The 18909-nt window shown below is 34.8% G+C and overlaps 1 protein-coding gene and 1 pseudogene across 4 annotated transcripts; one reads left to right on the forward strand and one right to left on the reverse strand.

The window, feature by feature from the left end:
• Positions 1 to 1800: 1800 nt before the first annotated feature.
• LOC8272404 (protein ABIL2) lies at positions 1801 to 6866 on the forward strand. 4 transcript variants are annotated; one of them, XM_015717734.3, is made up of 11 exons: positions 1803 to 2407; positions 3078 to 3172; positions 3249 to 3376; positions 4154 to 4236; positions 4353 to 4503; positions 5369 to 5468; positions 5589 to 5681; positions 5771 to 5813; positions 5899 to 5987; positions 6139 to 6260; positions 6406 to 6866. In XM_015717734.3, the coding sequence occupies exons 3-11, from the start codon at positions 3290 to 3292 to the stop codon at positions 6574 to 6576; spliced, it is 939 nt and encodes a 312-aa protein (XP_015573220.1). In that variant the 5' UTR covers positions 1803 to 2407; positions 3078 to 3172; positions 3249 to 3289; the 3' UTR covers positions 6577 to 6866. The 4 variants fall into 4 exon arrangements, with proteins under 4 accessions (XP_015573221.1, XP_015573220.1, XP_002516649.1 ...); XM_002516603.4 differs by lacking the exon at positions 1803 to 2407 and adding an exon at positions 2414 to 2550; XM_015717735.3 differs by lacking the exon at positions 3078 to 3172 and having other exon boundaries at positions 1801 to 2407.
• A 144-nt stretch (positions 6867 to 7010) lies between these two features.
• Positions 7011 to 8012, reverse strand: LOC8272405 (annotated as a pseudogene).
• Between the last annotated feature and the right edge of the window lie 10897 nt (positions 8013 to 18909).

The following is an 18909-nucleotide window of genomic DNA, read 5'->3' on the forward strand; positions in this document are numbered from 1 at the left end:
AACTTAATTTTTGCATATGTTCTTTATAATAAAGAAGGAGCATGAATTAAAAAAATTTGTTGGAATGCTCTTAGACCTAAATTTGTTAAGGTCTATTGTTGATTGACGGTTTAAAGGTCAATTTGCCCCCTCAACTTGGAGTCAATAACCAATTTACTCATTTTAACTTTTCGGTCCTTTTTAACCATCAATTTGGCAAAAAACGACCAATTCAGTCTAATCTCTCTCCAAATTAAGGGATTGAATCCACGTGTTATGTAAAGCAAGTGAATGAACTACCTGGTCAATAAATAAAGTTCATTTTAGTCCCTAGACTTTATATTATGTATCAAACTTAATAAAATAATTGATATTTTAAGATTTTTATTTTAGTATAATCTAATAATAATATCTAACAAGAATAATTAAATTATAATTTTTTATTAAATAAAATAATTAAATTAAACTCATATAAGTTTAAATTTCTTTATTAAAATAGAATAAATTTTGTAGTTTTTTAAAATAATTTATCTTAGTTTCTAATAAAAATAATTAGTTGATAAAATTTTTTATTTTTATTTTTATTTTTAGCATAATTTAGTCAAATGAATAAGAAAATCTAATTAGTTACTTTCATATAAGTATCAATTTTATCTCAAATTAATAATATATAAACTTAAGAAACTAAACCATTTTTAATAATTTTTCTTATTAAAAAATTAAAATATATAAAAAATTAAAATAAAAAATCTTGAACTCGTAATTATTATTATTGTATTTTTATATATTTATTAAAATAGTAAATAATAAAATTTTCTCAACTCATAACTATCTCAAAATTAGAAATTATTAGTACAAAAAGTACGTTGGGATTTTCTCTAAAATACTTTTCTTAAGCTAATGAGATAAGAAATTATTAATAAATATTTTTATTTTATATTTTATTAGATATTAAAGTTAATTTATCTAAAGTTAAATAACTTAATAATCAATATTAAATTATGAACCAAACTAAACTTTTTGTCGATTTAGTTCTTTAACTGAGTTGATAACATGAAAACTAACATATGAGATAATAGTTAATGCAATCAAAACTCATAGACTAATTATTATTCTTAGATACAACGATCAAATTGTGCTTAAAATAAAAATAGAGTAAGAAAATAAATATTATTTAATTATTTTACATTATATACTAAGATTAAATATTATTAAGAGTATTATTTAATTTAAATTATTTAATAATTTTATTTTATCCGAGTTTGATACTAATATGAAGTTTTAATAATTCAATTGAATTCTACTTATCGATTAGATCTTTTAACTCAACTTTTACTTTCTTTGTATGATGTGCAAAACTTAGTCTACTAAAGTTATAAGAGTTTGGAGTGAATTTGCCCCTTTTGTTAAGTTGGTGGACAAAATGGACCAAAAAAATTAAGAACCTGGATAAATTGGCTATTAACTTCAAGTTGAGGGGGCAAATTGATCTATAAACCGTTGATGGACACTCAAGAATTTGGGCGCGTGGGTGAGATTAGCAAATCAAGAAGTAGCGACGAATGAAGCTACGAAAAGCACTCGCGTGCCTTTCAAGAACATGGAGGAGGGGTCTCTAGCGGACAAGCCAGCAACTTGACCATTTTACCAGAGTTTACCTGATGGTTAATGAGTTCAATCAAACGGTTAAAAAATCAGTCCATCATTTCCTCCGTGACGAGCGGGGAAAACGGGGCCCCTTGCCCGCCCCATTGCCAATGCCATTGATTGATTCAAGAACTGAAAACTGTAGAGTTTTTAGTGATGGAAATGAAATCTTGCAGTCAGGACGGTAGGCAGGACAGGAACAGAGCAGTACCCATTTTATCTTTTTATTCTTTCATTCATTTTTTTCTTAAAAACTCAATAAAATACAGACAAAAGAAGAAGTGGGTTCCACTAAAATTGGACTAAATCATGAGTAGTGGTGCTGGAATTGCTAGTTTTTGCTTCCAAAAGGACTTGCTCACTTTTCTTCTTAAAAAAGACTTGGATTCCTCCTAATTCAGACGTGCTAGCCTTGATGCTTGTTTCCTCCTATTCTTCTTCTTCTTCTTCTTCATATTCAACTTCTCTCCTCTCCTTTCTAAATAACTCCTTGGTTTTTGCTTTTTTATGGTGCTCATGTAGCTTCATAAACTACTTCATATACACATTAATGTTTGTCGTTTTCTTTGGTTTAGAGTGAAAAAGCATTATTGCATACCAAATATCATACACGTTTCATTCTAGCCTCTCTGTGTCCTTTATTTGGCATTTGGGCAACCTGGGTTTTCACTTTCACATTGGTTAGTGAATAAAATTTGGATGGGGAAAACTGGCTTTGGCTTATTATAGTCTTAGCAGCTGCACAGAAATTTCCAAGTTTGTTCCTTTGTAGGAGGATCAGGTTAGTCCCTTTAGTTTCACTTATAAAACCCAATTCTTTTCACTTTTTCTCTGTTCTTGTTTTGTGGGCAAATTTAAAAATAAGCCAGTAAAGTTGCTAGCTTTACTCGGTTGAGTTCAATGAGAGTATTTGGTTAAGTTCAGGTAATTTCCTGTATTTGAACTGTAGATAGAATTTTTGCTTATTTCCTCTGTGGCAATAGTGACAAAGTTGGGAATTTCAAGCTTCTTGTGCCTTTTACAGATTGACTGAGACATACTTTTGTGATATGCTTATTAATTATTTAGATTCTTTGTTGAAATTTTGAATTTGTAATCTAATTATCTATTCATTTTTTGCTTTTCTGATTGGCTGCTGAAGTGTGGCATGAAAAAGTATTGCTGGCTTAGACTGTTGCTTCCCAATCTTGTTTGGAATATAGGTGCTTTTGGTTTCTTTTTAGTTGTAAATTGTTAGGAAAAAAATGTTTATGTCTCTTCCTTTCTCTTTGTTCTTTTGAATCTTTAAGGTTTTTGAATCTTAAAGCCATCAGGGTTCAGATAGGGTTTTGATTTGGGGTATGATTTATCACTTTATACAAATGTGAGATGTGGTTGCTCTCTTGCATGCTTGCTGCCTTTTCCATCACCAATATTGGTTCATTTGAGGATTTTCACTTTTGAACTCTCAGGATTTTAGTGGGTTTCTAAAGCTGGGTTATTGGAAGAAAGTTTGATCTTTTGAGAGATTGCAAAAAAGTTTTCTGCAGAACATCAACAATTTAAGGTCTACTTTTCTTTCTGTTGCGTCTGTAGGAGCATGATCGGCAGTCTTCTAATTTTGATTATTGCCATTCCTGCAGGATAAGGGATTGTATGTGCAAGTTTCTTTTCTAAGGGTACAATGACTGCGTCTACTGCCTCTAGGGAGGCATCGAATTATGATGAGGTCTCTATGCAGCAGAGCTTGCTCTTCTCTGATAGTCTTAAGGTGCTCTTTCTTAACTTTTATTTGTTGGTCCCTCATCTGCAGGAAACTTATATTTTAAATTTCATGATAAAAGATGGTATTTTTTAATTGTGTGTATACTATAGCATATATTTGCTAGTCTAATCAACTACTTATGCTGATTGATTCCATCATTCAAGATTATACTTGTACAATCTGCTTCTAAAATTCTTACTTTGGACTATTTCTTTATAGGAGTGTAATTGAGTCAATCTAGTTGTCAGCTCTTCAGATTTTACTAACAAAATGCACATGAGCCTAGTCAAGTATTTAATTTTCTTTATATAATTTTAAATGTTATTTGAATTTTAAATTAACATTTAAATGACAAGATTTTATGTTTACTGATTTATACGAGATACATAAAATTCTACTGCCAATTTCAGCTTACTCAAGATCAATTGAAAATTTGACTTAAAATCTTTTAATAATAAAGTCAATTAGAGTTGAGCATGAGTATCTTACGAATTGAGCTCAAGTATTAGAAACAAAACTTGAAAATTTAGTAAAGTTTCGAGCCTTGAGTTCTTGAATTGACTCAAGTTTGAGTAGTTTTTACTTGAACCAGCTTGATATAGTCACGATTCTCTCAAGGTTCTTGAGCAATTGTTACTAATATGTATCCTTTCACACTGTTCACCCTTTAAGAATTTTGATATTCTTCATTTGACTTATTGGCAGAAATTTTGCATGTTACAATAAGATAACCTATATAGGGTTTTGGCACATCATTTTCTTTGTTGCATCCATATATTTCAGGATTTGAAGAATCTGAGAACACAGTTATATTCAGCAGCTGAGTATTTTGAACTATCGTACACAAATGATGACCAAAAACAGATGTGAGTGCCTTGAGTAGTTCTTTCATGAGTGGTGTCTTTGACATTGGGGAATGATGTCTTCTCTGTATCCTTGTCCACCCGAACTAAGAAACTAATTATATCTGCTGTCAATGCAGAGTAGTGGAGACATTGAAAGATTACGCCATAAAAGCTCTTGTAAATACTGTGGACCATTTGGGCTCTGTAACATATAAGGTTAATGATCTCTTGGATGAGAAGGTTGATGAAGTTTCTGGAACAGAATTCCGTGTATCTTGCATTGAACAGGTATACTTGGATTTTCATTACTTAGTAAATGTTTAAAATGTATAATGCTTTTATTTGAGGTAATGAGGAAAATTAATTGATGATATGAGTGCTTTTCAGAAATTATTAAGGAATTGTCCATGAGCATACTTCAAATTTGAAGTTAGTGATTGGAACATGCTTGTATAATAAATATTAATCTGCAAAGGGTGAGGGATAATTTTTTTCCTATGCTGTGTTTAAAGCACTTGATCAAGGGAGAAAAAAGCCTGCTAAAATGGAAAAATCACAATTTGCACCATGTTTAGCATGGTTTAGTATATATGCCATGATCCACTGAAAAATACATGAAAGAGTAGCAAGTCAATGACTTGCTTTCTGTGAAGTTGGTGATCATGTTAACTGGACTGAGATTGTTTGGGGAGTTCTGTAGATTCTGTGGTAGACCATAATTTACAACTTGACCTGTGACTGATAAAGTTTCCTAATCAGTTACAGTGCTTCTTGCATATCTTGTTTATTGTTAATTGATTGAATCTGACAGAAGAATTATGAAAAAAGTAATCTCACTTGTGGTAATTGCTTGTCCATGGCAGTTAATTTCCTCTCTTTTAATCCAGACTTGTATGTTGGTATCCTAACCTTACACGTGGGGCTGGAAATTAAGTTGGTATTACAAATGAATAATTGGGAACACATTTTGTATGACAGTCAGAATGACGTTAACATCTTTGTTGTTCGTCTTCTTTTATAGAATAATTCTAGAGATTAGTGTACTTGTGAATTGTTCTGAAGTTAAAAGATCTATGCATGCTTCTTACTGAAAGATTGCCATTTTCACTTGGTACTGAATCTTTGTGTTCTTTTCCTTGTTGTGATTTGTCAGAGACTACGTACATGCCAAGAATATATCGACCATGAGGGCATCACCCAGCAGTCACTGGTGATAAATACTCCAAAGTACCACAAGCGGTACATCTTGCCAGGCAATAATGCTTCCCTGTTTCTTTCACTGTTACTATTATTATGATTAATCAAATTTGTTGTTGGCTTTTCCTCTGCTATATAAAAGCTTGTATCTTTACATCCTGTTAATACATTTTCAGTTGGCGAGACAATGCATGGAGCTATTCGCACTAAATCAAAATACCTAGGATGCAACCTAGACGATGAAGATGATTGGCATCAGTTCCGGAATGGTAGGAAAGTCATCCTAGTCTTTATGGTTTTCTTATGTCTTCGGTAAGCTTGTGTAATAATGTTATCCTTTATTTGATCTGCTACCAAGCTGTTCGAGCTACAATCACAGAAACCCCAACAACTTCGGTCAGGTGAAAACTGATGTATCCTTGCTCACCAAATAAAAGATGGTGGTATAGTTAGAGTGGGTAATAACATTGAGTTAGTTCCATGCAGAAGAGGGCGTTCGCCATCACCTTCTCCACGGCCTCCGCACCGATCTGCAACTTTTTCGTTTACATCTACTATGCCCAAGAAAGAATTAGGTCGGTGTGCATCTTCTGTCATAAAAATTGCTCAAATTTTCATATTTTGTGCCCTCATCTTCCCTCTCAATTTCTCCCTCTAATTGAAAATAAATATTTTTTAATTTATGTACTGCTGCTGCTCATCTGCTAAAAATGTCTTGTAAATTAGATAAGCGCTCAGTTTCACCTCATCGTTTCCCTCTGCTGCGTTCGGGGTCTGTGTCAAGTAGGCCAACAACACCAAATAGCAGCAGGCCTACCACTCCAAGTTCTGCTGCTGCAAGACGGCGAGTGAGTATATAATCATGTTATAATTGAGAAGGCATTGCAGATAAATCTGCATAGCAAGCATTAATGTGAATTCTTATAAAGCTTTAATTCCTTAAAAAATAGTAGTTATGTTCATCTAATGTTAATTGTTCTCTGCATCTTCCAGTATCTTTCAGAGCCTAGGAAGTCGGCTTCTATGCGTGTCCAGGCTGAAAAGGAAAATTCTAAAGACATTGAGCAATACCCTAGCAAAAGTAAACGCCTTCTCAAGGCCTTACTTAGTCGTCGCAAATCAAAGAAAGATGATATGCTATATACTTACTTGGATGAATATTGAGGGAAAAGAAAAGTGATGTTGAGATCAAGAAAACAGAATTGAGATTGCAGGGAACTATATCAGACGTCCGATTTGTTGATTTTCTCCTCATTCAATCCTATTTTTGCCTTCTCTTTCCTCTGCGCAATAGTTATATAACGAAAGGTTATTTATCTTCCCAGTCCAATATTATTGCATGTATTGTTCCACAAGTATTCCATAGTAATGCACGAATCATAATTGATTCCTTTGCTGAGTTATGCCATTTTCTGTTCAATTTGAAGTAATAGAATTATAATTTTGGCTTCTTATATGATGTGAAAAACTTTGTTTTGTAGCAATTCTAATTTTCTTGCAACAGTTCATGGCTCCTTAGGCATCATAGTTTGGAAATTATATCATGGAGTATTCGTTTTTGGAAAATGGATTCTTATTCCTGTTTTGAAGATGAAGCAGCTGATAGAACCATTGGAAATATTCTCATCATTCATTTCATATTTCATATTTCATATGGTAATATGCTGATAGTCACTTAGGACAACATCATGAAGTAGTGCTAATTCCATTTCATTTGTGCTCGTCATTCTTGTAGTTGCACTTTCAGTTGAAATAGCATCCCATTCTTTTGATGTTCCTATGTCATCCTCATCCTGGAAAATTGGCTCAGGAATTTGATGGTTTTGAGACGTTTCCAAATTCTCCAGTTCCAATGCAACTTCTGCCATTGTTGGTCTTTTCTTGCCATTTAATCTTAAGCATCGTTTCGCCAGGTTAGCAATAGCAATAAGCTTACTTTCTTCTACCCCTGCCAAAAGTTGAGGATCCAATACATCAACTAGACGATTCTCTTCTATTGCTGACATGAATTTAGCAGCCAGTCCCATCTCTCCTTCTGTAACAATATCTGAAACTGGCTTCTGTCTCATCAGGAGCTCAACAAGAACTATTCCATAGCTATAGACATCACTTTTATCAGTATACTGGCTTGATTGAAAATATTCAGGATCCACATACCCAAATGTGCCTTGAACTAAAGTGGTCAGTTGAGTCTTCTCGGCTGGAACTGATCCTGAAATCCCAAAGTCTGATATCTTTGCTTTACGTTTTTCATCCAGAAGTATGTTGCTGGATTTTGTGTCCCTATGGTAAATTGGTACAGAAGCAGCAGAATGCATGTAGGCAACTTGCAATCCTTAGACGGTCAGTAGTTTGAAGAGGAAACTCAGAGTCCTCCTGTGGATCATGGAGGTGATTCCAAAGTGATCCATTAGATACAAATTCATGTACTAGTAGAGGAACTTCAGTTTCCAAACAGCAACCTAATAATTTAACCACATGCTTGTGATTTATCTGGGAAAGAATGACAACTTCATTTATGAACTGCCTGCTTTGGCCTTCATGCATCTTTGCAGACTTTTTCACAGCTAAAATAGTTCCATCTGATAGCATTCCTTTATAGACTGTGCCCTGCCCTCCTCGTCCAAGAATTTAATACAATCCTCATTATAAAAGTCTGGCTTTATCCAATTCCTCAGAAGTGAAAATCCTTGTCTTCTCAAGGTTGCCTGTGCTTGAAGAGATTTGTTGTTCTAATAGTAAACCCCATTTTTCTTGAAAAGTATCCTTTTATTCTTGAGACGCCTCCTTTTCTCTATTTGTTTATACAGCAGGTAAAACCCAGCAAATAAAAATATCATCCCGAAGCCCAAGCTTAAACCTGTACACATGGGAGAGCAGAAAGATGTTAATATCTTTGTTTTACCTAAAAAAATACTTGGCTATTAGGCATGAACTTTCAGCTATGTAATTGTGGTCCAAATGGTTATGGCTTTTTAAGTCATGATTAGGGTGGCAGGTTCAGGATCCATAGCCTTGCCTTATTTGTTATGAAGAAAGTGTAGAATATACCTATAGCCAAACTAGTTTTCCCAATTCCTTTACAACCCACTTTTCCATCTCCATACATGAGTGCTGGGCAGTGACAAGTCTAATTTCCGATTGTGTTGGTACAGGACCCGTCACACGGATGCTTTTGCCGGTCGTCGCACTCATCAATATCTGAGGAATGACCCAGAAGATCAGATGGATGAAAATGGTAAATAGTAAGAAGATCCACACATTCATAAGAGATTAATATACCTTGACATCCTTGATAAAGGTTCCCTGTGAATCCTTCTTTGCATGAGCAGTGATATCCAGGACCAGATTCATTGTCGGTGCAAATGGTGTTATGGCCGCACGCATATAAAGATAACCCCGCATTATCAGCAGCAGCAGCAAGAGCCTGTTTACACGTCTTATTGTCTGCGACCTAGTCGACCACCACACGTGGTTTAAAAGTGATGTCATATGGGTCCTTTGTGAGATTGATCTTGTTAACATAAGCAGAATCTTGATCATTAATGAAGAATACATTAGTTGCATCTCTAGTTCACCTTCTCACTGTAGTTTGCCTCACTACCTATTCCAACCACCAAATCTTTTAGTCCCTTTGGGATTGAGGTCTGGCAACATCCAACTCCAGAGCAAGAACCTTTCTCATCAACTATCGATACCCCTCCTCATCACACAATGAAGTACAACGCCGCCTTATCACATGGTCCACATATAAACCTGAAATGAGAGCTAAAGTATCACAACCTAGACCTACAAGCTTGTTTCTTGTGGATGAGAATGTGAAGGGACTGTATAATCCTAATGAGATACTGTAAGTAAACGTAGAAACCGGCTTTCCGGACCTGTAGCAGTCGTATCCAGCTACCGCACTAATGATCATAGTGCCTTCATCCAAAGATAAACTAAGAACGCGAATATTGCCTTCACCCATCAACAGATAAGCGGAACTGCCAGTGTAGTTGCATTTGAGCAGGAAGTGGGGACTAAATGCACATTTTGCATCTCCAATTCCGAAAGGATAAGGAACACTCACGTTCCCAGATGAATTCGTGCAGTTAGGTACTTCTGCAATTGATCTTTCAATTATTGCAAGCAATATTATGTCGCATAGCATAAATATTTGCCAAATCATTTTCAGTATTTTCTGCATTGCATATATGCATCATTATTAATATTTTATAGCTTCTTTTATTCATCACAACTTGGCCCAGTGATCCCCCAAGACACTAGTAGCACTTCACTGCCCTATTCGTCACAAATGTATACATATAGATTACAAGTGTTAAAACATTTTAAGATCGATGTTTATTACATTTACATATATGTTATGCCAGTAAATTAGATATGCAGATGATTTGTTAACATGTTTTCCGAATTTGGTAATTCGGATTGTTAATGCCAGGCCGTTTTGTTGGTTGTAAAGGCAGCTTGTGATTTAAGTAATTGCATGGTGTTATGGGCTGAATCAAAAAGCAAGGAGGTGATATATTCCCCATGCATTTCCAAGAGTCTCATCTGATGCTTTTATTGTTGAAGAAATTTCACAGGCACGTTTTCTTTTTAAAAAAAAATTTATTTTCACGACTTTTTTAAATTTTGATTTTATGATTTTCTTTTAAAATTATTTTATTTATATAGTTTTTTCTTTACTTTTTCTGAATTTTATAAAAAAAAGATATTAAAATATATTAAAAGAGCATTATTTAATTTGTATTATTGTCAAAGATATAATTATTGTTCTTATATATATATATATATATATATATATATATATATATATATATATATATATATATATATATATATATATGTTTTAATGATAATGAAAAGTGTCTTTTGATGATAATAAAAATTATATTTTTAAAAATATATCATATGATATATAAAAAAATATCAAAATGCAGTTAAAATACATAAAGATAAAATTACAATAAAATCAAAAAAGTCATTAGAGGGTGCCAAAATGGTAGTATTGTGTTTACAACAACTATTTGAGAACAAGATAACAGAAGAGCTGAACTCTCTATGCTGTCTACTTCAAGTTCTGCCTTCTTCTTTAGAGGACTTCTCTATATATAGAGGTCTTGGAGCTTTGGATGCCTTTCACGGGCTTTGGATGCTTTTGTTAGTGGAGTAGAAATGATTCCACTTGTCTTTGGCGTGTTGCAATAATGCTTCACAAGCTTTGAAACTTTTGGAATAATGCCAACCTTCTTTTGATAAAGCTGTCGGCCATTTCTTTGAAAGAATCTTTTGCTTTTTTGACTTTTTCTTTTGCTTTTGTCTTTTCTTTTTCTTTTCTTTTCTATTTCTTTTTCTTTTTCTTTTTGATATGGGCTTTAAGCCTATTACAAAGATCCTTGGGCTGCCGTTTCCGGTTTTCAACCCATGGGCTTTATCAAGGAGATAACCTTATGAGACTTTGAATATTCCATATCAATCGTCTCCAGCTGAATCATCCAAGTCAAATGCAGCAGTACTGGCACTGGAAGAGGATGATGGTGATACTTTGGATTTGCCTTTGGAAGAAGCTGTTTCAGACAACTGTTTTATTAGTTGTAGGAAATCTTCTTCGGTCTGGGTAGCAGCAAGCTTTGGAAGTAAAAATGACTTTTGTGCCAAGAACGTTGTTTGTTCTTTGGGGGGTGGCAAAAAGCTATTTTTGGTTAAGAAGTTTTGAACGGCTTTAAGGGACAGTTTGTCCTGGTGGTTGAATTTGTCCCACCATTTTACTTTGAATCTCCGGATAAGTGTAATTTCACCATCTGGGAGTAGATTGAAGTGAAAGTACCATACACATACCCAGGGTAGAAAGAAATTTGAACAAAATAGAAGAAGCGGGGGAAAACGCCTTTCTATTGAGTTGGGTTTGTAATTTGCTTTGAAGACGTTAAACAAGGGTAAGACCTCAAGAATGATAGTCTCAGGGACATTACCGTAGTAATTCCACCATTGTTTAAACCAGTATGGGATTTTGGAGGTTTGAATAAGACTGGTGTCGAAGTAGAAAAGCCAGGAGTGGCTTCTGCCTTCATTTTGAATAAGAAAGGTATTAAACCGGGCTTGCTGGTAATCCCAATAGGAGAACGAGGTATTTAGATTTGAAGGGTAGGTTCTTTTTAGAGAAGTGGGAAATGAACGAGGAGAGTGTAAATCCATACCCCAATCAGATGGGTGAAGGATTCTTTGGATTGTGCATGTTGAATATGCAGGGTCTTTATGGGCTTTGTCTTTTTTGAAATGTTTGAACTTTGCAGAACCAGTAACCTCGAGGATTGACTGGTAGTAAGACTGAGGCTTTGAAGTGTTCCAGGGTTTGAAAAACCATCCTGGAGGGAAAATCTTTGAAACCAATTTGGAGGGCTTTCTGTACAGAATCCTTCCTCAATGGTTAAAACGTTTTGAAAATCGGTTTTTCCAAATACTCATTTGATTTAAAACGTTTTGATTGACTCAAAACAATCTCCTGAGAGTTTGGCTTTGAAAAACTGTTTGAACTTTGAGATAGATTTGGAGGGAAAATCTCTATCTCGGTATTTTGAAAAGGGATAGAAAGTATACCTTTACCCTTTGTAGAGGAAGAGGACGACTTTGGAGTCGCTTCTGGCTTTGGAATAATTTGCTTTGAAGATGGTTCGCATAGGATTGAACCATTTGTCTTTTGTATTCTTCCACTCTTTGAATGAATTCAGGGTCTTGCTGAGCAAGCCACTCCTGAATTTGTCGGGTTTGATCAGCTTTGGAAGGATCCATTTGTTGAACTGGATCCGGTTGATCAATTTCTTCTTGGATTATCTCAGTCCAAGTTCTGATGGGTTTTGAAGTTGAAGGGAGAACTTCCTTCGCTGGGCTTTGAATTTGGGCCGGCTTTGAACTAGCCGTGGACTTTTCTTCTTTGGACTTTGATTTTCTTGGCATTTTTCACTCCTGTTTTTGCAAGAACTCTCTAGTCGGGAAAGTCGGGAATAGAATTTGATTCTCCTCGAATAAATTCAATTTCAAAATCAAAAACAGACAGAATTGCTTGCCATCGGGCAAAAATCTGCTTTGAAGCAATATTTTGGACATCTTTTTGTAAAACTTCTTTTGCAGACTTGCAATCAATCCTTAAAAGAAATTTTTGATTTAAAAGATCGCTTTGAAATTTAGAAATACATAGAACTATCGAAAGGATTTCCTTTTGATAGTAGAATAATTCTTTTGAGTATCGTTCCAGTGAGCAGAAGTAAACTGGACAATACACTCTTTGGAATTTGAAACTTGTTTTAGAATCCCACCATATCCTATTTCCGATGCATCAGTTTCTACAATCTTAAATGCGTATGATCACCAGATGCGGATAGGAATTTCCAAAACTTGTTTTTGATGCTTTGAACTATCTTTGTATCTTTGGTGACCAAGGAGGGGGTTTTTCCTTAGCCTATCATGCAGGGCTTTGCAAGACAGTTTAAATTAGGATAAAAATCCATGACATAATTTAAACTACCAAGAAATCTTCGTCGAGTTTTTCCAAGATTTTATCCGGAAACTTTGGAAGTGAATGCAAGGGATCTCTCGATTGGAGTAATAGTACCCCGAGAGATATAATGACCAAGAAATCTAATTTTCATTTGAAAAAGAGATATCTTAGACTTTGAAACCACTAAACCATTATTTTTCACAACATAGAAAAACGTTTCTAAGTGCTTAAAATGCTGTTCAATGGAATTTGAAAAGATTAAAACATCATCAATGTAGACAATGCAGAACTTTGAAAATGGATTAAAAATGTCATTCATGATTTTTTGAAATTCAGAAGGGGCATTTTTTAATCCAAAAGGCATCACATTCCACTCATATTGACCGAATGGGACTGTAAATGCCGTTTTGTAACGATCTTTTGGATCAATCTGGATTTGCCAAAATCCTGATTTCATGTCAAACTTTGAAAAGATGAATGCGAATGCGCTTTTGTAAAAGATCTTTCTTATTTGGAATAGGATACCTAATCCACTTAAGAGCTTTGTTCAAGGGTTTGTAGTTGATCACTAGCCTAGGAGTTCCTCTTTCTATTTCGCTATTCTTATTGACATAGAAAGCTGCACAAGACCAAGGTGATCTAGACTTTGAAATTAAACTTTTAGACTCAAGATCTTTAATCTCTAATCTGCAATGGCTTTCTAAAGACTCATTCATCTGAATGGGTCTGGCTTTAGTAGGGATTTGCTTATCTGAAAAATCGTTTTCATATGGCAAATCTACCATATGTTGCTTTCGATTCCAAAAAGCATTTGGAAGATCAGAACAAAGTTCATTCTCAATCTTCATTTGAAATACAAAAATTTTCCTTTGAATAAAATCATTTTGCAATTGATCTAAGATTCTCTTCAAACCCACATCTTGTTGAAGATGAGAAAGATGGGTTTGTTTTCCTTTGATCAAAGCATTGATTTCGAAATTATAAATAGAATGTGCTTTGATAAGATTCAAATTTCTCTTTTTAGGTTTTTCTAAAAAAGGAAAAACAATCTTTGAATCTTTAGCTTTGAAAATGATTCCAGCAGTTGTTACTTTGAAGGGAGTTATCAAGTTGATAAACGGAGTCCCTAAAATAACAGTTTGCTGAAGGTCCTTTGTAAGAATAAAAACATTCTTTAAAGCAATATTGTTATTAAGAATTGCGGCTTCGGTTTAAATCTTAATCTTTGAAGAATTGGTCAAGTCAACCTTTCTTTTGTTTCTTGATGAAACCTTTTAGAACCGATTCAGCTGATACAATTGAGGTCCTCCTGTATCAAACAAGGAGATGGTTTCTATCCCGGAAATCACCAGGGAAAACAAGCTTTATTTGAATCAAATATTTTCTTGAAGTAATTTCCTTTAAAACATTGATAAAGTTTTCAGAACATTTCGGAAACTTCAAGGTTTTGAAAATCATTTTCCTCATCGAATCAATCACTATTCGCTGAGGATCAGTCACAAAATGTAATCATTTTGTTGTTTTTCTTTCAACTCTTTCGAGTTCTGTTTTGATGGTTTTAATCTCCTTCTAGAGTTCCTGAACAGTAGGAAGAGGGTTTTTCAACTTCTTCCCTTTGTCCAAAATCATAGTAAGATCATAAGTATTCTTACTAGAAGAAGGAACCAGAGATTCGGTTTTTAAAATCTCTTTTAAAACCTGTTTTTGAATAAGAGGATCACTAATATGCTTTACAGCCTCAAGAAGAGCTTCTTGTTGCCTAGTGAGCATATTAATGTTCTTTGAAGAGCTCTCAATCCGCCTCGGAACAATCACCGAGGTTTTGATTTCATCAATTTGAAATTCTTCCTCACTGTTTGAGAACTCTGATTCAGATGAATCAACTAGAAGAGCAGAAATTTTTTGCAAAACTTCTTCTTCTATTTGAAGCTCATGGAGTCTCTTTGAAAACCTACAATACTTTGAAGTATGGCCTTTCTTACCACATTTAAAGCATGTAATTTTTGAAAAATCTTTTTTGAAATCTTTCTTTGGAAATTTTGAAAGAAATTTGGAAGAAGACGGTTTTTTATAGAAATTCTCCTTGCTTTTAGAAGGCTTTCTATATTTTGAAAATCGTTTCTTTTTGAAAGACTTTGAATAAGAATCAACTTTGCATTTCCCTTTGCAACTAGAAGAGGGCTCTATTGGGTTGTACTCAAACTGGTTACAGAAACTACCTAGTTCCTGCCTAGTCTTTTTCATCTCCCATTTGAGCTCGCTCAAGGCTTAAGGTCATGAAAAATCTTTAATCCTTCTTTCTGGGTTAGACTAACTAACTCACCATAAGTGTAGAAATCATAAGGGATTTGACCGTTATGGGCTTCTCTTATGGTATTCCTAACTCTTTCACCTAAAATCTTAGGTAAACCGGCTAAGAACTTTTCTTTCCAGAAAGGTTGGCTAGAATCTTCCCTAAGCATGACTCTGGTTAGGAAAGTGTCTTTGTAACTTTGGAAGTTGCTAAGCTTCTTACAGGTAAGGTTGCTAAGGAGCTCGGCATTTTGTCTTTCGAAAGGAGAAGGGTCTCCTATGAAATGAAGGGAAATAGTGAGGATTAGAGTTGACACTGCATCCTCAATCGGATTTCCTATTTCATCTAGAATGGGAGTTCCTTCTACCGTGGTTTGGATAGCACCTAGGATTTGGAGTTGCTATGCTTGAGTGAGATGATAATCCCACCATCCTTTTAACTGGCCAGAAAATCCAGCTATCAGGAGCGTAGCAATGGCTCTATCGGAGGTACCACTTTGGGTTTTGTAGGCATTGGCTACCATGGTCATCTGTTGCAAGAGACCAAGGATGTTGTACTCAGACATTCCATCTATATTCCATTCATAGACGGAGGAGGCATTGAATCTAGACTGGGTTAGGATGTTGTTCCTATTTTCAATTCCTAGATCTGGAGCAGTACTCCTAGGAGTATTCCAGGTCAATATAGGGGCTTGGATTCCCAATCTGTTGATGTTGAAGGGTTTTGGAATGGGGCTTTCAAGCTCTGAATCGTTAGACTCATCGCTTTGGGTTTGTCCTATAGCACTGATATTCCTACTGCTTTGAGGAGTATCTGGTACTAGGTTTTTGGATGACTCAGAGGTTGCTAATCTACTTACGTTCTCGATCGCTTTGGCAAACTCGTTTGCTTTTGGAAATGGTCTTGGCTTGGCTTTGTGATATGGCTTAAAACTGGGTTTTTAAGCTTCTCCGGTAGTTCGACTTTTTGGTTGACCGCGATTAGGGATTGGAGATGTCACCACTACAGGGGGCTTTTGAATCAGTTTTCTATTCTAACCGGTTGCTTTCCTATAGTGTTTAGACAGGTGTTCGAATAATTGTTCTGTTGAACAATATTCTTGACATTCTTTTCAAGGTCTTCGCCTACCAGTTTGTAAGGTGTAGCCTCTATCTCACTCTCTCCATAAGGAATGGTTATCTTCCTAAGGGAGGATGTTCGGACCGGATGCTTAGGTTTTCTCCTACCTTCCACTCGTGGGCTTTGTTCCTTACCGTGACAGACTAATAGTCTTATCCTTAAAGGGATAAAGGATACCATTTTCTTTGCAGTAAATTTGAAACCAATCAAAAATTTGATTTGGGCTTTGTTTTGAATGCAAAATTGATAGTATTTTTCCTGAATACTATCTTTTCTTTTAAAAATTCTTAAAAACCAAAGTTTCTTAAGATGGTTTTTCTTTGAATAGAAATCTTCATGCAAGAGTTTTTTATCAATTTCAAACTCTTTTGAAATCATGTTGATCTCTGCTTCAAGGTTTTGGGTAATGGCTGATGGTGATGGTAAAGATGGGGTAGAGGTTATCTCTATATCTTCGTCATCTTTCTTTGGATCAATGTAGACTGGTCTGGGGATGTTGCTTTGGTAATCAACATTTTGGAGTGTTTTTGGAATATCAGATGTTGAAAATCTAGGTTGTGTTTGGGATGGAATTGATTCTTTGTAAGGGGCATAGATAACAGAAGGAATTTTGGATACCCTTCCAATATCTATGGTCGAGGTTGAAGAACCATCATCAGAAAATCTAGAGGAAGTTGACTTTCTGTTGAATGTGATCTTTACCTTTCCATCTGGATATTGGGCTATGTGTTTAAGGTTTGTGTTTGGTTCACATTTGCTTTGGAGATGAAGGTTGGGTTGCACCTTCGAGGATCCATTCTTCTGGAAGTGTAATGTCTTTCCATTGAATGGTTTTTGGAATAGTTGCGTTGGATTTGGATAGATCTGTTTGTAGGAACAGTGTTTCTCCTTTTGGTGAGTGAAGTTTGTGTTTGCAACCAAAGGCAGAAATCATAGCTTTGTAGTGAATTTTGAAAATTAATGCTATCGGAATAGATCCTTCAAGCATTTTGTAATTGTGAGTTTTGATTTGAAGAACGATGCTCTTTAAAACATTTTTATCGTTTAAAGAAATCGTGATATTTGGAAAACAATTGAAAGAAATAGGTCCTTTAATGAGGCTCGACTCAACAGTACCTAACAGGGAATCATAGAAATTTGTAAACCTAGCATCCCTAAGGACGGGTAATATGGAAGTATCTAGACCTTCTCTGGTAAGGGGCTTAATACCTACCTGGACTAGACCTATGTGGATATACTTATAATCCTTTTCCATATGCTTTTGGAGGGTCTTTGGATTTAAGAGATAAATCTCTTCAAAAGGCTTTGAAATTTGAATGTCTCTTTCTTCAGTTTTGATTGTAAAATCAGTCTTGAAGAGAGGGAACTTTGAAAACTCATAAATTTGTTTCTTTTGGACTTTGGGTATTTTCCAATCATCTATATGCTTTGAAAAATCTTCAATAGTGATTTCTTCACTATTTACTAGACCTTTGTACCTTGATGATTCAGAGGCAGAAGAATTTGAGAAAGAAGAAGATCTATAGAAGAAAGGTTCTAAATTCATTTTAAAATAAACCAAAATAACTTTCTAGACAAGCCTGGACCACAGCTCTCAGCTTTACTGCCCTGTCCGTCGGGTCTTACTACTGCATATAAAATGAACAGAACTTGCCTATAGGAAACCTGATGCAGTTTAAAATGAATGTAAAGTCTTTATAATGTAGATATGCTTCTAATCCCGGAACCCAATTGGCTCTGAAAAATAAAATATTTTCAGATTTTGATCAAAGGAAAACAAACCCATCTTTCTCATCTTCAACAAGATGTGGGTTTGAAGAGAATCTTAGATCAATTGCAAAATGATTTTATTCAAACGAAAATTAGATTTCTTGGTCATTATATCTCTCGGGGTACTATTACTCCAATCGAGAGATCCCTTGCATTCACTTCAAAGTTTCCAGATAAAATCTTGGAAAAAACTCAGCTTCAAAGATTTCTTAGTAGTTTAAATTATGTCATGGATTTTTATCCTAATTTAACTGTCTTGCAAAGCCCCTGCATGATAGGCTAAGGAAAAACCCCCCCCCTCCTTGGTCCGACCAGCATACAAAGATAGTTCAAAGCATCAAAAAACAAGTTTTGGAAATTCCTATCCTGCATCTAGCTGATCCTTCTGCATTTAAGATTGTAGAAACTGATGCATCAGAAATAGGATATAGTGGGATTCTAAAACAAGTTTCAAATTCCAAAGAGTGTATTGTCCAGTTTACTTCTGCTCACTGGAACGATACTCAAAAGAATTATTCTACTATCAAAAAGGAAATCCTTTCGATAGTTCTATGTATTTCTAAATTTCAAAGCGATCTTTTAAATCAAAAATTTCTTTTAAGGATTGATTGCAAGTCTGCAAAAGAAGTTTTACAAAAAGATGTCCAAAATATTGCTTCAAAGCAGATTTTCGCCCGATGGCAAGCAATTCTGTCTGTTTTTGATTTTGAAATTGAATTTATTCGAGGAGAATCAAATTCTATTCCTGACTTTCTGACTAGAGAGTTCTTGCAAAAACAGGAGTGAAAAATGCCAAGAAAATCAAAGTCCAAAGAAG

The sequence above is a fragment of the Ricinus communis genome, chromosome 1 (genome assembly GCF_019578655.1).
Source record: "Ricinus communis isolate WT05 ecotype wild-type chromosome 1, ASM1957865v1, whole genome shotgun sequence".
Taxonomy (NCBI): Eukaryota; Viridiplantae; Streptophyta; class Magnoliopsida; order Malpighiales; family Euphorbiaceae; genus Ricinus; species Ricinus communis.

Coding starts and splice junctions, on each gene's coding strand:
- LOC8272404 (XM_015717735.3), top strand. CDS start 3,290: ATGACTGCGTCTACTGCCTCTAGGGAGGCATCGAATTATGATGAGGTC. Junction 5,814..5,898: donor ACCCCAACAACTTCGGTCAG/GTGAAAACTGAT, acceptor AGTTCCATGCAG/AAGAGGGCGTTCGCCATCAC. Junction 6,261..6,405: donor CTGCTGCTGCAAGACGGCGA/GTGAGTATATAA, acceptor TGCATCTTCCAG/TATCTTTCAGAGCCTAGGAA.